The sequence below is a fragment of the Melanostigma gelatinosum genome, assembly GCF_949748355.1.
Source record: "Melanostigma gelatinosum genome assembly, chromosome: 9".
Taxonomy (NCBI): Eukaryota; Metazoa; Chordata; class Actinopteri; order Perciformes; family Zoarcidae; genus Melanostigma; species Melanostigma gelatinosum.
The window spans coordinates 22856218-22877100 of NC_136642.1; the positions used below are offsets into that span (position 1 = coordinate 22856218).

The 20883-nt window shown below is 44.4% G+C and overlaps 1 protein-coding gene across 1 annotated transcript; it reads left to right on the plus strand.

The window, feature by feature from the left end:
- Positions 1-3472: 3472 nt before the first annotated feature.
- sacm1lb (SAC1 like phosphatidylinositide phosphatase b) lies at positions 3473-16489 on the plus strand. The gene is made up of 20 exons (XM_079274596.1): positions 3473-3531; positions 4059-4156; positions 5373-5447; positions 5535-5662; positions 5857-6006; positions 6831-6890; positions 7260-7293; positions 7961-8062; positions 8242-8327; positions 9123-9209; positions 9300-9368; positions 9497-9576; positions 9711-9809; positions 9905-10043; positions 10969-11038; positions 11165-11237; positions 12109-12202; positions 13404-13496; positions 13583-13640; positions 13865-16489. Exons 1-20 carry the CDS (start codon positions 3503-3505, stop codon positions 13999-14001), a joined length of 1761 nt encoding a protein of 586 aa, XP_079130722.1. The 5' UTR covers positions 3473-3502; the 3' UTR covers positions 14002-16489.
- Positions 16490-20883: the final 4394 nt, after the last annotated feature.

The following is a 20883-nucleotide window of genomic DNA, read 5'->3' on the forward strand; positions in this document are numbered from 1 at the left end:
ATCCACCCAAGATGTGTAAAATTGGGTTTATTAAGCAAATCATGCAATTCTGCCCGTCCAGTCGTTAGTCCTTCATTGATTCCTCCCGTTGTCCCGTCACCTGATCCCTACTTGCCGTACATCTGTTCCAGAGGTCGCCACAAAAAGACTTTGGGGATGCCACCTTCAGTCATTTCACCCCAAATACATGAAACGGTTTGCCTGTAAATGTAAGACTTGCTGACAGTTCTAAATGGCAATGCAAAACACGTATTTTTAATATTGTTCTTAACTAGTAGCTTTATGTGTTTAACCTTTAATGATTTGTTGTTGTTGGTGTAATTTTTAGAAAATAGAAACACAATGTCTCTTTTCCTCCTCGTGTATATGAATGTGTTTTTTTGTCGCTGAATTGTAAATCACTTTGTGTTGCATTTTGTGAATAAAAGGTGCTATAAAAATAAAGTGAATTCATTCATCAGCACCCCACTATTCACCCACACCTGCCCACTAACACCAAACCGCCGATTGCGCAAACACAGAGAGTTTTCCAAATTCCAGTGGTGGAATGTTAAGTACATTTACTAAGTACAGTACTTACTGTCAGTACATTTTCATATTTCACAGTCATATTTTACTTGAGTATTTACATTGTATATATTACTTGTTGCATTGTAGTCTAAGATTTTACAAAGCCTTGATGAGTTTCTGAAAAATGAAGCATTCTTATGGATCAAACCATCCCAACTGTCAGGACCAGATTAAGGAGGCTAAAGGGAGGTCTGGGCCTTTTTACCTCTTTGGTTCCTGAAGTTGGTTTGTTTTTCATTTGACTTGAAAACTAAATAAAAGTATTCAAGACTGTGCATTGAAGTCTAATATCAACTAAATCTTTAAACGGTCCCTTTTCTGAGACCGAGCCTCAGGATGGAGCCACTTTATGGCCCTTATTTATTTATTTAGATTGTGCGTTATGGATATTACAGAACAAATGTGGAATTAATCAAAGCAGATGCCTTTGGGGCGTGTCAGGGTTTTGCGGGGTTTTGCCCTCTTTGCCCAGTTGGTAATCCTTGATATCAGCTTGCCCTCGACCGAGCCACAACATTGAAATACTTACACATAAATATATTAGTAATATTGACACCACAATGTAATCATGAAACTGTCAGGAGCCATTTTGCTGCATAAAGAGTACCTTTGACACTTGAAGTCCATTTAGCTGATAACACTCCTGTACTGTTACCGAGGTAACATTTTGAATGTACTTTTAATGGTGTACTTTCCATTAAGGTATTGGTGAAAACTTCCAAACATAATTTGACTGTTTTGTGCCTGAGCAAATACATCTAATTACATTGAATAATGCTCTCATTCTTCCACCAAGTGTAATCACAACAATGTACTTTTAAACCACCGTCCTTGAAACAAATATATAAAATGTGATGCCTGTGTAAAGTATACTTATTATTCCATATATGGGGTTGTCATGAGGATTGGAGGGATTTCTTTTTTCTTACAACTTCAAACGTTTACAATGTGTTGATAATGTAACAATTGTGATGGAAGATTTCTAAGTTAATCGGGAGAAGAGAGTTTTGTTCACAAATCAATAATAAAGTCTTCAGAAGATTCAAAGTTGTCTTTTCTCCGTTTATTTGCTTGCAAGGGAAGAGTACACAACAGAGTACGTATTCAGCAGTCTGTGGTAAAAACTTCAAAATATGTAACCCACAGGCTCCTTCATTTATACAGCAACAAGTTAGATTCAAAGTGCAGCACCCACGAGCGCTTGTCTGCTGTGTCCAGCTGACTTTGCACAGCTTCGATACATTCAAGGTAACATGAGGTGTTTTCAACCACCAGTTCTGATTACTGCTTAGTCTGCACTTCCTTTACTCCATGTAAGGAAAGTTCAAGTTCAAAGTTCAAAGTTCACTTTATTGTCAAATTTTCCACATGTGTTATGCATACAGAAAATTCGAAATGCCGTTTCTCGCAGTCCCACAGTGTAATATAGACATGAACATATAACATATAATAGAATAAAATAGAAAAAAAAAGTTAAGAACATAAGGGCCTAGATAAAGGATTAACAAGTAGCAGCAGAGAATAAAAAGTGACTGGTGCTGGATGAGGCAGAGAATAAAATTAAAATAAATAAATAGAAAAAGTGACTGGTGCTGGATGAGGGAAGGGGTGTGAGGGGGAGTAGATGTCCTGGTATGTTCCATTTGAGGCAGTGGGGAAGGTGGGTGAGGGGGAGGGTAGAGAGGTCAGGGGAGAGATGGCAGAGATGGCAGGGGGGGAGAGAGGGGGAGCGAGAGGAGAGAGGGAGGGAGAGAGTTCAGCATCCTGACCGCCTGGTGGAAGAAGCTGTTCCTCAGCCGGGTAGAGCTCGAACGGAGACTGCGGAACCTTCTCCCTGAAGGCAGGAGGCTGAAGAGGCTGTTGGAGGGGTGGGTGGGGTCACCCGCAATGCCGAGTGCTTTGCGGGTGAGGCGGGTGTTGTAAATGTCCTGTAGTGTAGGGAGTGAGACTGCGACGAGGGGAGGTAAGAGCCCCCTCCGCGTGACAGCGGGCGTCTGCGGACGTCCGCGCCTCAACTCCTCCTAGGGCCTTCTCGGTCGGACCGCGCGCCCCTTCTCTCCCCCCGCCGCCCACGAGCCGTTGCTTTGCCGACCTGTTCCGAGGACTGACGGACCTGACGGTGGAGTGCGCTCGGGCGGGGATGGCTGGGGCTGCGCGCCGGCGCCAACGAGCGGGCCCGCAAATCGGAACCTCACACTAGTGCGGCGCGGCGGCCTCGTCCTGGTCGTCCGTCGCGCGCCTCCGGGTACCCAACTCTCCTCTCTCCTGCGGAGGGAGCACGGGGGGTTCAACGAGTGAGACTCCTCGTGGCAGAACAAGTTGTTCTGCCACGCTAAAAGTAGTTTTGCTACTTTTTCAGTAGCCATTTTCCTTAATAGATGACGCGTAAGTTTTCAAGTTCACTGCGAGTTCACACCGAGGACAAAGTTCAAATGCAAATTTTACCATTCCACAACATATACACCTATCATAGAGCACATGTGTAAACATAACAGTAAACTATCAGCCATACCAATTCAGTTAATGAGGAAAGAAGAAAAATAACTTAATCAGACGGTATAATAAATAATCATATTGATAATAACAACAACCATATTAATATGAATATAATCGATATAATAACAATAACAATAATAAGAGAAAATAAAGTAAAAACAAAATAAATATATTTTGGTGACAAAACTTTGAGAACTATTTAAGAGGCTCTAAATAACATTTAATTTAAATGATAAAACAACTTAAAAGATGGGGTTGAGTTAAGGAATGTAACGTTAGCTGTATGAATATGAAATTCCCCTAAGTGATGTTTGGGACTCTTACATGGCAACAGCGCCATCTAGCGTCTCTTTGCAGTAGAGTCTTTCCCCCACAGCCGCAGACGGAAGTAGCCGGTGTGTCGGTGACACGTCACTGAGGTCAGACGGGAGGAAAGATGGCGAGCACCTACGAGAGTTTCAACTTGTAAGTGCTGCGGATCAACGCCGTAGCTTTTCTTTTTTTACTGTTCATGCTGAGTGAGGGGCGAGGGGCCTCCGTCAGGACTTCACACTGACACGGCTAAACGACGAAGCAGCTCGGCGTGTGTAGACCACCTCGTCAGCGCAGGTGTCGTGTTACCGCTCCATGCAAACAATGCTAACTGCACTGATTCCGCAGAAAGTTTTCTCCCCTAATGAGCTCTTTTGAACGGGTCGTGTATGACAGCGGCACCTCGTGAACGTCACTCTATGTGACAGGAGTCCCGCGCTACCGGGTGAAGCTGGATATGAGACGGTTTAACGGATGCAGCACTGCTACCTGCTGCTAGTCGGTTACTGTGTTCCATTAGCTCTCGTAGCTAACAGGTACTCCTGTCAGCTCGCCGTGTAGTCTTCCGCCAGTTGACTCTAGTCCGCATCGGTTCTGTAGGAGTATTACACGGAGCCCCGCTGATGGTGGTGTTAGTGCTAGTGGGTTTTTAAACAGCTCTCGTCTGTCTGTCTCACCAGGCGCATCACACCAGAGAAGTTCTACATTGAGGCTCTGGATGACGGAGCCGAGGACGTCCTGGCCATCGACAGGGTGTCGACCGAGACGACTCTCACAGGTGAGCTCAGGTTAGGGGCTTGAGCCTCAGCACGTGTGTCATTGAAGGAGAACACAGAGACTGTAGCAGCACTACTATATATTAAATATATTGTAAACAAGCTTAGTGTGTTGATGTCAATTCAAACCAGATTTACTTTTTTAGAGGGTATGATTTTAATTTTGTTTCATATTTATTGTCATTATTTACCCAAGATCTTCCTCGGTGCCATTGTTTTTGGTACATTTTTGCAAAAAGAAAAAAAGTTTAAAGAAACCCTCAGTAAAGAGGTACAAATTAAACACCAACATGGTTTACATTTTGTACTACCTTGTCTTTTGCAAGTGCCTTCATCATTTAAAATGTTCTATATATATACTGTATGCTGCAGTAGCCATACACACATACTGTATTTATATATATATATATATATATATATATATATATATATATAATTACCCCATAATAAATGTACATTCCCCAGCTTTGCACAGTAGTCTTACTCAAATCACTCTCACACACACACACACACACACACGATCGGTTATTTGTGTTAATCATTTAGTTCAGACATTCCCAAACACTCGGTGGGTTGTCGGAGATGTTATTTGGGTCGCCAAATACATTTTCAGAATTTCTTCCGTAGTCTAGATTGTGTGCAGTTCACATTCAAGCCACAAGAGGGAGCCTGAATGATCGTAATGTTCTGATAACTGTAGCCTACTTCTAACATTGAATCTAACATGAAAAGCTTTCCGTACATTCTGTTTGTTTAACTGATGAAAGAAAATGAAAAGAATGAGGCTGTTAACGCCGTCTAAATGCATTTATTTGGTGTCATTTATAAAGCATTTATCTAGTGTACATGTTTTCAGTAACGCATGCATAAAACAAACTTGTGATTCGTCAAAAGTTTGTTGTGAATTTGGCCGCGATGGTTTTCCATTTTTAAAAAGTGGGTCACTAGAAAAGAGTTTGGGAAACACTGCTGTAGTTGGTACAAATGCCCAAAACATTTACTCGTTGTAGTTGCACACATAACGTTGTTACTTTAACTCCGTCTCATTATGTGTAGCTCGCATCTAAAAGACAGTTTCAAGGCGTCCCTTTATTCTCTAATAATTTTCATTTGTGCCATTAAAAAAAAACAAAAAAAAGTATCTGATCAGTTGCAGCCCTAGCTGAGATAATTCACACTGCTGCTTAACCCTGGCTGTGTGCCTGCTTTGGTCCTCAGTGAGGAGGGAAATCCCTGCATCTGCAGAGACCAGGCCCATATGCGGACTCATGGGGACGATCCGCCTGGTGGCAGGTGAGTCAAGAGCACACGAAGACCGTCGGGACATTCCAGCAGCAGGCGGTGTGTTTTTAAAATCTCCAACCACTTGGTCTGTGTTAGGCATGTACCTGGTTGTCATCACGAAGAAGAAGAAGGTGGGGGACCTGCTGGGCCATGCTGTGTGGAAGGCCGTGGACTTTGACATCGTCTCTTACAAGAAGACGATACTGCACCTGACGGACAACCAGGTGAGAGATCTCATGGCTCCGGGTTGCAGTTGCCAGTCTCAGAGAGTTGAGAGGGTTTAAATGTCCTCCACGATGGTGGACTTGATTGATTTTCATGTAGAAGGTGTTCCCCAAAGTGGCCCTCTGGTGTCCGATCCGCTAGCAGCGGCTTCCCCTCTCTGACCTCTGGCTCTGGGTCCGTCTCTTTGTTTCAGATGCAAGACAACAAGGCGTTCCTGTCCATGATCAACAACGTGCTTCACACAGACGGCTTCTACTTTGCTACGGACTACGACCTGACCCACACCCTGCAGCGCCTGGCCAACACCAGCCCCGAGTTTCAGGAGATGAGCCTTCTGGAGAGGGTGAGATGTACTTCGAGCCCCTTTTCCCCCGCTGGACAAAAGAACCCACAAACATCTGGCTTTTGTCTTCGGGGGGAAAGGTCACAATCAGTCCCGGGACAAATGACTCTGCAGAAGTCACGGGTATTTATCGACTCCAGCGCCGATCGGTGCGATTTGGACAGTTATTATAATTTATTAACATATAAAACACACAACACAACAGTCATTATTTCCTCCCTGATCCTCGAAACACACTGCGTTCAAACTCGGCAGAAACAAAATACAACTCGTGAAATCCGTCTTTGTTCGTCTTTCCACCGTTCTGACAATCACCAGCTCTGGTTTGGTCAAAGTAAACTCCTAAATTCACAGACTTAGATGTGAAAAGAAACGGCCGTTACATGCGCTCCTCAGTGCTACCAGACGTTGAACGTAACACCAGAAGAAAACAGAAAGGTATGCTGGTCTACTGGCAGCAGGAGAGGAGTCCATCGGCTATTTTTAGCTGGTTTTCCTGTGTTTAAAAAAAAGCTGCATATATGTGCTATTGTTGGTGGAAAAAGGGGTGTTGAATACCAAATACATCCCTGTCTCTCTGTGAGTTGGTGAGCACACAGTGGCCAGAGTTAAATAGCCAACTATAAATGTTGTTACCCATAAAATAACAAATTAATTAAATTCACATAAACAATAAAAAAACAGGAAAAAAACACCAATCTCAATGAATAATTCCAAATGTACAATTGTTGAAGTATTTTTCCCCGACAGTAAGCCTCATCTCCGGGTGTAGGCCACGCCCCTGTCTGTCTTTGTATTGACTCGTGCTGACTGTCCTGTTGCAGGCAGATCAGCGTTTTGTCTGGAACGGCCACCTGCTGAGGGAATTCATCGCGCAGCCAGAGGTGAGGCCAAACCAACGTTCTCTCTTTCACAGCAGTTATGTAACCTCACTCTGGGATACGCCCCCCCCCCTCCACCCCTGAGGATTCTGGTCCGTAACTGTCCTCACCATTGGAAGCGTGCTTGTCTACTGTAGCCTGTGTTCAAACTGCGGACTACAGCAATAGTAGCAGCAGTCTGGCTTCTCCACGCCCATTCGACCAGAAGTCTGCGGCCAACATTTTTCTACATTGCAACATTTAGTTTCCATTTTGATTCAACAACTCAATTCAGCCGCTGTTCAGGCCAACTCACCAACACCCAACACCCTAGACCCAAGCAGGAGAGTAAAGCAAAGCATCTCATGATCTAACACTGTTTCTGTCTTACAGTTACACAAGTTTGTGTTTCCTGTGGTCCATGGCTGTATCCTTTCCTGCTGTTTGGTGGCTGTTGGTGCTGGTTTAGTGAATGAGTGTGAGATCTATCATGTCGGGTCCATCTCACTGAGTGAGGCATTAAATAAGACACGTCTACTTTATTGTATTGTTGTATTCACGACTTCTAAATGTTTGTCGTGTTTCTTTTAGTATAAAGGTAGTCGTATAAAGTTTATACAACTACCTTTATACTGTAAAGGTAGTCGTATAAAGTTTATACAACTACCTTTATACTGTAAAGGTAGTAGTATAAACGTTTATACTACTACCTTTATACTGTAAAGGTAGTCGTATAAAGTTTATACTACTACCTTTATACTGTAAAGGTAGTCGTATAAAGTTTATACTACTACCTTTATACTGTAAAGGTAGTCGTATAAAGTTTATACTACTACCTTTATACTGTAAAGGTAGTCGTATAAAGTTTATACTACTACCTTTATACTGTAAAGGTAGTCGTATAAAGTTTATACTACTACCTTTATACTGTAAAGGTAGTCGTATAAAGTTTATACGACTACCTTTAAAGGTAGTCGCCATATCGTGGGGGGGTGAGGTCCGCCATCTGCATATGTTATTTTTTTTAAATAAAAGTGCTTAGCACTGACTTCTCACGATTCCACGTCAGTTTTCTTAACGCATCTCTTGACCAGTCATCACCATGAAGTCGGGCTGCATCAACGGGAAGGTCTTTGATTGGATCATTATCTCCAGGAGGAGCTGCTTCAGAGCCGGAGTCCGCTACTATGTCCGAGGTAACGCTACCGACCCCACGCGTCCACGGGAAATGTTTTCTGTCTTCAGCGTCCAACACTTTTACAAATGTTCTACAAACGCATTGAAAACACATTGGCAGCTCATTTATGGCACATCCCCAGCGGACATTATTTCGATGATGAACCTGTCAAACAGCTGTTTGTGTTTTGGTGCGCAGGCATCGACTCAGAAGGCCATCCTGCTAACTATGTGGAAACGGAGCAGATCGTGCAGTACAACAGCGCCAAGGCTTCGTTTGTTCAGGTGAGCCAAAGCAGTGATGCTCCAGGAGAGACGCAGTGAAGTCTGCCTTCAGGAAGAATTGAACCGCCGGTCAAGTCTCAAGCCAGTGGTTTGATGTTATATCATGACGGCACACAGATGTACAACATTAAAGGGCAACTGAAGGGCTCAGATTGTTATGAGAAGTGTCTGACAACATTATGCAAAGAACCCTACAGGGAAGTAGAACTTTGTTTCTGAACCTTTCTGTTGGTCATTGTGTCATGTGACTTGTTGCCTGGAGACAACGGGTAGAAACGTCAGTGAGAGTCTGAGAGAGAGGAGAGACGGTGTTGTCGGAAGTTTGTTGAGCTCAGTTTTACCGAGAAGATTTTCAATGTCACGGCCGAATATTTATCTTATTTCGAAAATGTGACGTGGGATTTCAGAACGAGGCTTTTTGTGAGCGAACAGACAAACCGGATCAATTAAAAATGTTTTATTTCTCTGTAGGGTTCTTTACATAATGTTGTCAGACACTTATGATACCAATCAACAAGAACTTTTAGTGGACGTGCATTGACGGCGATCACACGACAGCCTGTTTAGCATCTGCAGCTGTTGTCCCCATTAGTCGCTTATAAAAGGTATAAATAGGGTCCAGGTTGAAAAACACCGAAGTTCCCATTTAAGCATCAAAATATCGTTAAAACAATTTGAGCATGTCTTCAGCTCTTTTTTTGTTTTGTGTATTTGTATTCCTTTACAATTAGTTCTTACAGACAGTTGTCTCCACATTGAATGCATAATGCCCTTTTCTTTTTTTCCTCCTCGTAGACCAGAGGCTCCATCCCCCTCTACTGGTCCCAAAGGCCCAATCTCAAGTACAAGCCGAAACCACAGATCAGCAAAACAGTGAACCACGTAAGCTGCCTTTTTCATTTACACGAGACAAAACATGTTTATTTTTTCCTTGCGTTCCTCACAAAGTTTCTCTCTGCTGTTCTCTTGTAGTTGGACGGATTCCAGAGACACTTTGACTCTCAGATTATTCTCTACGGAAGACAAGTCATTTTGAACTTGGTAAGTTTGTTATGGCAGATGTGCCAGCTCGGTTTTCATTTCACACTGTTTTAACCCACGATGCGACCCTGACTAGAAATCATTCTTTTTTAGATAAGAGGTCTTGTTGTCCTTCTTTTTTTTCACAGATCAACCAAAAGGGCTCCGAGCAGCCACTGGAGCTGGCGTTCGACAAGATGGTGACGGGCTTGGGTAACGGCATGATCAAGTAAGACAACCGCCGGCTCCGTCCTCCGCCCCTCACTGCGTTGCTGCGTTCTTTTAGGGCCTTGCGTTGACACCGCCTGATATTAGCTCGAGGTCACCACTGCGGTTCAGTAAACGCTTTCTCTTTTCCTGCAGGTACATAGCTTTTGACTTTCACAAGGAGTGCAGCCGGATGAGGTGGCACCGCCTGCATATCTTAGTGGATATGGTCGCCGAAATGCAGGACGAATTTGGGTTAGTGCGCTTTTTTGCTTTGTGCGCCAGGTAAATATCTACGTCCGTCTCTGCAGCAGAAGTAATGGTGTGTGTGTGTGTGTGTGTGGATCCAGATATTTCCTGGTGGATGCGGATGGGAAGGAGATGATGACCCAGGAGGGGACGTTTCGGAGCAACTGCATGGACTGTCTGGACCGCACCAACGTCATCCAGAGCATGCTGGCCCAACGCTCGCTGCAGTCACAGCTACGGGTACGACCCTAGCGTCCCACAGGAAGTGGACGTAATAATCACAACAGCTGATCACAGAGAACCGAGGCCGTGCCCAGCTTGATTTGTGTCGGTTAGCTCAATGTAATCCAGCATAATGTCCACAGCACGGTCATGTCATTCGATCCGTGTTAAAGGGATAGTTCGGCTGTTATGAAGTGGGGTGGTATGAGGTACTTATCTAAAGTCAGTGTATTACCTACGGTAGATGGCGGCCGACACACCCCCAGTCTGATTCAGACAGCAGTACCAGGCACGGGGGCAAAACAAGACTCTCGCAAAAGCCGCCAGACTCCATTGACAAAATCAGCGATTTCACCGAGCAAGACACGAGAGTTGCTGCTGCTTCGTTTGTGTTATTGTGACTTTGATGAATCTGAACTATCCCCGTAAAACACCAAAGTCACACAATATCACAAACAAATGAACGGATACAGGCAGAGTGGACCAGCAACTCCCGTGTCCTGCGAGGTGAAAGTACTATTTTTTTTCTGGTGTCATCGTCTGGAAGCATCGGTGAGAACAGAGACTGCTATAAAGATGTTTCACATTAAAAGCCTACCAGGAAAGTGAGGGAATGTGCCCTGCTTGTTAGGAAGTGTTGAGTTTGCATTCACAGCAACTTAAAATAAGAGCAGGTCAGAAAACTTGCTACAGCATCATGTAATGTACAACAAGCCTTATAGCAGGGGTCTGAAACTCTAAAGTCATTAGATAGAAAGTCATAACTAGAAAGTCAAAGTTATGCGATAGAAAGTCAAAAAGATGATAGAAAGTCAAAATTATGAGATTGAGATTGACAGTCAAAATTATGAAATAGAAAGTCAAAAAGATGAGATACTTAAACAGTCATAGAAGCAGCTAATTTTGGACTCTCAAATCAATATGTGTGTGTGTGTTCCTGCAGAGAATGGGAATCCTCCACGTGGGCCAGCAGATCGAGGAGCAGGCCGACTTCGGCAAGATGTTCAAGAACGGTGGGCTCACACTCGCACTACCGGTTTCCTGTTTCACCGGGCCACGCCCGCGGTCAAGGGTCCGAGATGTTAATGCCATCTGTTCTCGTCTATTTCTCTCCTCCCCACCCGTCTGTTCACGTGCAGCCTGGGCAGACAATGCCGACGCCTGTGCCAAGCAGTATGCCGGTACCGGTGCCTTGAAGACTGACTTCACCAGGTTAGTTTTCACACAGCAAATGGATACCGTGCTAACTACCTGCTAATGACAAAAGAAAAAGTCTAAAGGATGGATGTGTCTGCGAGTTTGTCTATTCAACTGTCTGTCCTTCCCCAGGGTTAATTCTTTGGTTGTTCTCTCAGATTTATGAGCATTAACCCTCTGAACCCAAAGCAGTTTCGGGCGTTCTTTTGGTCCTGTCACATTTTTCTCTCTGTGGCCTTGATTTTCTCTACAGTATGTAAGTCCTGCACCTCTGTGGAAACAGCACAATGATGGCAAGAACTCACAAATGTATTTTGAGCAGTATAACACAGTTACAATGCCATAAATCATAAGGAAGAAAAAGTAGAATTTCTGTGATTTATTTTATAAAAATTGAAAAACACTGGAATCTATATGTACATGTTATCAAATGTCTACAAGTTTAACCAATTTTGGGGAAAACAGAGGCTCCACATGCGCTATACATTGAACTCCTCTCTGCTCAGCAGCCTGCAGGTCTGTCCAGGTTTGGCGGAGTTGTTGCCGTGTGACTGTTGGTCTCAGGCCAGTCAATCATGGCTTTTCTTACAGCTGCTGGCTGTGATAAACTGTGTAGTTTGGGCGATTGTTTCAGGAAAACATTTAAATCCCGCCGGTGGGTTTTGGGGTTCGGAGGGTTAAGTTCACATGCAGTAAGAAAGCTGGATGGACGGGGTTTATCCTCTGGGGAGCACGAAATGGCCTCGGTAAATGAGGTTCGATGTTAGTTGGTGTTAAATTGGGAGGCTAGAGGACGGGTCAGGGGGATAACTAAATGGTTTGTATCCAACCTATGAGGACGTAAGTGATTTTCTACATGTTGTTGACCCACATGATGATCTCTCAGGACGGGGAAGAGGACTCAGTTGGGGCTGCTGATGGACGGCTGGAACTCCATGATCCGATATTACAAAAACAACTTCTCCGATGGGTTCAGACAGGTGGGTCCAAACCTTTCTGGATTTTATCCGTGCATTAGTGTGTTTCACTATTAATTGGGTGGCCAAACTTTTTTCATTGTGGGTCATATACAGAAAAATACAAGGAGTCACGGGACAAACTACAGTAAATGTGTAGTTTTCGAGCGGTTCCACTGCAAGAACATCAGTGTTTCTAGACCAGATAAACCCAACGTGCCAGTGACTGAAGTGTGGGACTGACCTTTAGTTTCGCCACAACGGATTCCTTGCAACTTCACTTGCACTTCTGTGACAAAGTACTCGTTTACCCAACGTTTCTGACATTTTCGGCACTCACTCGCTATCTTCCGTCTTTTCGGTTCCGCCATGTTTACCAAATCTAGTGAGGTAAATGTTTCAGTAATCCGTAACCTGACCGACCAGATGTTTGTTACACAGAACCAGCTGAGACGCCATCATTGGAGACTGTTTGGAAAAGGGCAGGCACTTTTAAAATGTATATGGCAGGTGATTGGACAAATCATCTGTCAATCAAACTAACTCTAACCGAAGCCAGTAGGGAGAAGAGCGGAAACATCTCTTCCATCTAGAAACGCCTTCAGTGTTCCTCTCCAGTTCTGATATTACTGATGCTATTCCAGCTACACTAACCTCTTCAGGGGCCGCCATTGTCGTGAACAGCAAACATTTGCCTCTCTGTGTCATCTGGCACAACCTTAAGCCACGCCCATAGCTACCAGTAGCTCCTCACAGGAAACTGATTGGTCCTTGCGCGGCTTACTGGACACAAGCGCACTATTTGATGCTTGAAGCCTGACGAGATGGGTTTTCGTGCGATATGTGATCCCGAGATTCTCACGTGATCTCGCAATATCTCGAAAATCCAGCTGGCGTGCAATGTAAAGTAATCAACGTAGGTCAAGTAGTTGTTCATGATGGCATCTAGTGTTTAAACTGAGACGTGCCACGTACAGGCCGCTATTGGTGCTATTTATTAGAAATTGGTTATGTAGTTCAGCCACCCAAGGCAGAAGGTGAAATGCGGTACTGCACATGTAATGTAGACCTGTCAGTTATCTTCAGTTACAGTAGACTATAAGAGGGTTGGTCATGAGCGAAGTCTGGAGATCTCTCATTTGCTGACACAATGTAGAGACGACAGAGTGGTAAATGAGAAGCACTCGCACTGCAAACAGTAAACGGTTGGTCTGTTGTAACGCAGGACTCCATCGATCTCTTCCTGGGGAACTATGCTGTGGACGAAGCTGATTGGGCCACCCCGCTGCGTGACACCAAAGACTGGAAGTTCCTGACGGTAAGACCGGCTCTGGAAGATAGACGGATACCCTTTTCCTCTTTTCCCGATGTTTTTTTTTTAATGTGACTCTTTTCCTTTTCTAGTTGCCCATCGTCATGGTGGTAGCGTTCTCCATGTGCATCATCTGCCTGCTAATGGCTGGTAAGACCAACTGCAGTTAACTCAAATTAACAGTCATTGTCACACTGCACACGTAACGACATGCATCAGGGTTTAGTTATCCTAAATTAAATTCAGATCATGCTTAAAATATTTAAGCAGTAATTGTTACTTTTGGAAAGTTCCCCCAACAGTTTGATTTAAATATGTTCCCCTGACTCTGTATGACCTGCTGTCCCCCCCCACCCACCCACCCACCCTGTCAGGTGAGACGTGGACTGAGACGCTGGCCTACATTCTGTTCTGGGGAACAGCCAGCGTGGTGACGGGCGGCCTCATCCTCTTTAATGGACTGGACTTCGTAGACGCTCCCAAGCTGGTCCAGAAGGAGAAGCTGGACTGAATGTGTGCGTGTGGAAAGCAGCTTGGCCCTGGCGATCTCACCGCCTCATCCTCTGGCTCTTCGTCACTTTACCCCCAGCATCAGCACCCGCAGGCCTGGAGCCTTTACTAACGGACGGGGTGGAGTGGAGGATGGCGGTGGGAAGCGGGGGCCGGGGCTCGTGCGCGACAACGGCGGTAGAGACAGGGACTGGGAGCGCACGTTGCCGGCTGCTGTCCACACTGCAGATACTGTCATGTGGACAGGACTGTGTGTCCGCAGTTTTACTGGACACTGAACCTCTGGAGTTTGTTCTTACTGGATGTGATTGTTTCCATGGTTTCAGAGGAATGCTGTGGGGCCTAAATGTAAATGTCCGCCCCATTGAATTACCTTAATGGGTGTTTTGGGATCAGTTCTTTTGTCTTTTGTATTATTGTCAAATATATGTTCATCCATGCACAGATGCTCTGTCCCAGGTTAGACGCTGCCTGCTTCGATGGTTCAAGACCAGCAACAGGTCGATGAGCCGATCCGGTTCCAAAGGCTCCAGAAATCCGGCCTTCTTTGGCGGCGACTTTAATTACACAGCCAGTGTATCATCAGAAGTCCTCAGTATCCCAAATGTCTGTTGGCGATTTGTTGGATGGTGCACTTTTATCACTTCACATGGTTGTGAAATACGTCAGGTATGCTGTATATTTAACACGCGCTTGTGATTATCATTGGTTGTTATCAATACACAGTGAGAAATCATCATATGAGTGTTGATCAGTTAAAGGCCACTGCAGGATGTAAATGATACTGTTGAAGGCAGACACCAACTCTACGGTTGGGAGTGAGCTTCTCACTCCAAACTCCTCAATTACTGACGTTTGGTCGGACTCACGACGCTTCTAACCCTCGAGCGTCAGTGTTGGCCTCTGGGACAACGTGTCGGTTCCCGGTCGTTACATGCGTACAGTATCTTTTCAAAATGAAATTCCAGCGTAGGTTTACTTATTTTGAAGGTTTACTTGTGCAACAAACTGCTTGGTTAGATTCAGGCAGCAAAAGCTCTCAAAATAACTACAGATGTTACATAACCAAAATTACAAAGAAAACTACGGTATAACAGGTCAACATTGCTGGAGAGGGGATGCAAAGATAGGTCTCCTGGGTGAAAGTCCCAGGTTTGTTTGATCCAGACGTACGTTTCTAAAAGATGCCCTGATGCGTCGGTATCAGACGCTGAGGCACTGACAAAGCAGCGGCATGAGACGAGTTGGGAGCGAGAGCGGGTTCTGCAATCGTAGGCATCATGGAACGTGGCGCTTTATTTACCATGAAGTGCACAGAAAGGAGCATCAAGTGCTCTATCTACTTAATTCTTGCTCTCAAATGAGTCATTTAAGAGCAAGAATAAACGGAACTTATTGTTACAAAGTATTGTTAACATTGGAACTCTCTGAAAGGGTGAAGTTGTAGGTTGGTGTATTGAAGCGTTAGCGGCATGCTAGCAGCTGTGTTTAGGTATCGAGGTACCGACATGTGCTGAGTTCATTCCTGCGTAATAACACTGTCGGTTAGCGCATTCGTTTCCTACAACAAGTAGCCTCCCGCCCTTTCTTTAAAGCTAGGGTTGGTAATGTTGAGAAACTAGCAAGAGTACACTAGAAAACAGCCCAACGTGCCAACCCTTCTTCAATGAAACTAGCTCGCAGCACTAGCTCCAAAAGTCGCTAAATCTAGCTAGAAAGTTGTCCTTTCACTTCCCTTCAAAGCCACGCCCCCAAAATGATCAATGATGGCTGTTAGTACTCCAAACTGTCAAGCGAGCAGCTTATGGAAGACTGGTGACGCGCAATGAGTGGACAGGCAGTTAGCACGGCCATAGATACCAGACCTCTTCTGGTTTTTTGTTGATTTATTGATTGCTGTCGGGATGCAATAAGACTTTCAACAAATATAACAAAAAGGTCTTCAAGAAGATTACCAACCCTAGCTTCAGTGATAGGTGGATATTGAATGTTGTTTCAATAACGCTTCGGCTGCACAATCTGATTCTAGAATAAGTGCTTGGTTTGATTTGGGACGGAGATGCATGGATATACTTCAGATTTAGCCAGTTATGTTATCTGTGACATTCCTAAATATATGTTAAACGTTAACAATATTTAATGTTCTGTTGAGTGTACCTGGAGAGCATTGATTTCCCCCTCCGTGACGCCAGCCGGGGTCCGGGCAGTTACCCTGTGCTCAGAGAATGTCCGACTTGATGAGATCACACAAATACATTGTTAACTTTGACTCTGTACATATAGATCTATGCTTCTTGATCAATGGGTCTCATGCAAGTGATTTATGAGAATCTGTGGCATTCACCAAGTTACTAGTATTTGGAATTCTTTCTGTGGTCCAGACCTGTCGCACGAGTCATGAACTTTTTTGATTTTAAGATATTGTTATGCCTTAATCTGAATGAATTTGCAGTTTAAATATGAAACAGAATACGAGATCAAATAAAATATTTCAGACAAACTAATACTCTGTTCCCCGTATCTTCATCATGGCTGCCAATAAAAAGGAAATAAAACCATTTTGGCATATTTAGTTAGAGATCTTATAGATGACAGTGGTTCTCTCAGTATGACTGCTGTCTGCAGGGCTCTGTCGAGTATCATCCTCTCTTGCACCTTAAAGTGGTAACATGACTTTAGGCTGTTACATTCTTCTGTAATATCTCTATGAATTTCACATCCTCTCATCCGCTTTGCTTTACAACATAAACTATAGAAGATGTGGACGTAGCCACATGATGTCCCCCATTGATTTGTGGAATGTCATTTTGAAGCCTTGAGTTTGGCATTTTTTCCATCGCCATCTTTTTCTGGCCAGCTGAGCAAGCTGAAAACACAGCTGTCATACTGTCGCCTTGTTCTAGTAAATCTGTTCACATACACATCCAGCCGATTGCTTCTATACACCGAAAGACACAGCTACAGTAGACCTCAGTGACCCGTTCACTCATTGAGCAAGTACCTTCACAATGTTAGGAAAGCCGAAACAAATGCTGCTTTCATGAAGGTGTTAGGAAGCCAAAGAGGATTACGGTGCGTGGAATGTGCGGTATGATTTGTATTAAAAGAGCTCAGACATAAATACACCTGTATGGTGCTCTGATTCAACATTGAAGTGAAAGCTCAGGGACAGAACACAGTGAAACTAAGCGACTCAAACGTTTTATGCTGAATTGAGCTGATAGTTCTGCGATGTGCTGTCAATAAAAGCTGCAGTGAGATGCTCAAAGGTGGTGTTTTATGGCAGGACATGCGTTTTCTCCACCTCCTTGTATGCTGAAACGTTTCTGCTCCTTCCCCTGTAAACCGCGAGCCGTGTTTACTGTTGGAGACTATTTCATGGTCCCTTTATCAGCTTCTATTAGCTTTAGCATGTGAACAATTGTGTTATTTATCAGATTTCGATAATGACAGCAGTACTTTGAACAGCCTTGATCTCATGATACATCGGTGTTTTCCCCATGTATTGTTTTATTGTATGTTTAGTGCTTCTGGGCCTCTATATTTGGTGCTTTATGGGTTATATTGTTTTATGAGTCTTTTGTGATTTCATTTTCTTATGTACTTTGTAACATTGTAAAGAAAAAAGTGTTTATCATTATCATGCGATGCTCATTTGAAGCCACCCAGCTGAGTTCTGAGGACTGGTCATTGTATAGAGAAGTATACCCTGGAAGTCAGCATTGCACTGGATCCCTCCACAAAAAGATCTTTTTCATGGTGTTTTGGATTATTGCAACAAAAAAAAACAAGCTCTATGTCAACGTCAATGATACTCACAACGACACTTAGCCAGCCATGAAAAGCTACTGTCAGACGTGGAGCTTGAACAGTTACTCGATTCACATTTTAAGATGAGATAAGATGAACCTTTATTATTGATCCCGAGCGTCAGAATTCTGATGTTGCAGCAGTTGGGTTGGCTAAATGAGCTGCCATCTCGTCAAAGAGAGGGTGAGGTGTTATTTAGGATGGTTTTGATCTTGTCCACCAAACGTTTCCAGTTCCACCCCAAATACAGAGCTGGCCTTCCTCACCAGCTTGTTCAGTCTGCTGGCCTCACCGGCCTTGATGCGGCCTCCCCAGAACACCACAGCAAAGACCAATGAACTGGCTGCTACAGACTGCTAGAAGATCTGCAGGAGTCTGTTGCACGTACATTGAAGTACCTGAGTCTCTTCAGAAAGAACTGTCTCCTCTGTCACATCCTGAGTCGGGCGTCTGTGTGATGGGACCAGTCTAGCTATTGTTGAATTAGACCCCAAGTTACCAGTATGAGTCCACTATCTTCACCTCCTTCCCCTGGACGATAACCGGGACAGGGGGGCTACTGTTCTTCCACAACCACTTGCTCTTTGGCCTCGCTGATATAGATCTTCAGATGACTGCAGGGTGGCGAAGCTCTCTATCAGTCCTCTGTCCTTGGAAACCAGAGTAAAAGCGGAAGTCTGAGGTGGAGATAGTGAAGCGGATCGGCCCATGAACAGTCCCCTGAGGTGCGCCGATGTTGACTCACAGGAAGCCGTTTCAGACAGCAGAGTGCAGCAACGAACTTGAACGTCATCAACAACTGCGGCGCATAGAGAACGTGGTGTTGCGTGTTGCACCATGTGTTGTGGAAAAACGGATTCTTTTTTTGCTTAAATGTGTGTGTTTGTGAACTGTAGCTGCTGTTGAGTGGTTATTCTCTTACATCTCTGTGTTGGCTGCCTCGGTGGTGCTTTATTCTGCTGTGAAAGTGGCAGGTTATATCATTTCTGTAGCCCAACGATGCTTGTTGCACCCTCCGCGGTGTCCATAGCTCTTTTTATTTATCGTTGGTCACTATTGCGTAATTGTCTGTTGGCTGTTTATAGTATATTTACAATCAATAATCAGTTGTGTGCACAAGCTACAAAGGAACATAGAGTACCGAAAATGAATTTATTGTTACTTTGGACACAGGGGCGCTGTAGTGCAGTGTGTTTTAGTGTACTATTAGTCCACTGTGGTGTTCATCTGGGTACTCGTGTAAATGATTTTACTACCATTTGTACCATTGACAATACCATGCTTATCCAATCGGATGACGACAAAACAACAAGCTTAAAATGCCAGTTCAGATGAGCCTCGGTGAGCAGAAAGTGAGAGGCCTAGCAGACACCAAGGTGTTTCACGCCATTCAATGAAGTACTGCATCCAAATGGCTGATGAGTTTAAGTGTATTAAAGTACAAAACAAATATTGAATTGTCTCTTGAATTGTCAACACCTGACCGATGTATGTAACTGCAGTAGGATTCTCTGGTCTATAGAGTCAACTGTGAATGTCCTCCCTCATCTTTCTTTTGCACTCTAATGGCTCCTGGTCGATGAACTTTCACTTGCTGTTCGTGGTTTTCATCTGGATCCGATTACACCTGCCATTAACCTGCAGTCTGTAACTGGACAAGTGTTGTGGATGAGGAAAAGCCCATGTTGATGCCAGGTGTAAATACATGCAGAACACATCGGGATCGGCATTGCATCGGATCAGATGTGTAGAGTTGCTGTTGTCCTGATGTCAATGGGGACCTCGTTCCACCTTTGTGGAGCCAGGGCAGCCAACAGTCGTGGATTTGTAGAGCGGTAGCCGGGCCCTCTTTATCGTAAGGGCGTAGCAAGCCGATTGGCAGTAGCAGAGCGTAGTGGACAGGCCGGTGTGTAAGATTTCATCATGACCTGGATGTAGGCTGGGCCCAAGAATGATGTATCCAGATAGAAATCACATGTTAATACCAGGTATAAATAGGGCCATACCATTTTCAAGTTCAGTTCTTCCTCTCCTATCTTCAGGGTGACCCAGCAGAGACGTTTTTTTGTTGAGTGATGATTGAAGGCTCTGGTTAGATGTTCCAGCTGCTAGATGACAATCTGCTTGCGTAAGGGCGTCCCACTGGCACACTGGTTTTCTCCATTGGCTTAGCAGTGTCTTGCTGGTCTGAAGTCGAGGCAGGATTCTCCTCATCCACTACTTGTACCCGTTGACCTGCAGTGATTCCCAGACCTGCTGCACCTCCTTCTCTACCCTCCTCCTCACTGATAAGATGGTGTGCTCTGTTTATGAGGGTCCTCAGACCGCTGTCTTTGATTATGTTCTGCTCAGAGTTCAAATTAGATACCGGTGTGTGTGTGTGTGTGTGAGAGACTGTGGTCTCAATGCTCCAGTCAGTCTTCACATGAACAGCAGCTCACCATTCTCCTCCCGTTCACCAGCCAACCTGATGTGTGGGTTGATGTTCCCGATGTGTCGGAGGAAGCTGTTGATCCTGGGCGATAACGTTGCAGTTTGGTGAAAGGCTCCTCCGGGCCGGATGTCAGATGGGTGGAAGCCGCTGTCCCGGTTAAAAATCTTCCATGCGCAAGTTAACTGCAACGGGGGAGATTTTGAGAGAAAAGATGAAGGAAGCCAATTAGGGGTGGGAATCGCCAGAGATCTCACGATACGATATTATCGCGATACTTCGATATTATCACGATATTGCGATATTATCACGATACTGCGGTATTCTGAGTATTGTGATAACATATATTGCGATTTATTACTTTTTTCAACTTCAAATTATGTCCCCAAAGGAAAACTGTGTCAACATGTTTTATCTGAGTTCTTTCTCTGATGTCTCCATCTTTGTTTCGACCAACTTCCTACCAATCACGCACGCAGACCCGGCACCTCTGCTGACCTCACCAGAAAACAACTCAGCGCCATCTAGTAGACTGAAAAAGCAATTTTAATACATTTTTTAAAATAGTTTATATAATAAAAGATCGATACTTGGCGTCCGTGTATCGATATAACATCGCCACGCAAAATATCGCGATACTAT

Bases quoted from the DNA above. Each gene is read 5' to 3' on its own strand.
- sacm1lb (XM_079274596.1), top strand. From the start codon at position 3,503: ATGGCGAGCACCTACGAGAGTTTCAACTT. The intron at 4,157-5,372 runs GTGAGCTCAGGT...TTTGGTCCTCAG, and splicing joins GACCGAGACGACTCTCACAG to TGAGGAGGGAAATCCCTGCA. The intron at 11,238-12,108 runs GTTAGTTTTCAC...ATGATCTCTCAG, and splicing joins TTGAAGACTGACTTCACCAG to GACGGGGAAGAGGACTCAGT.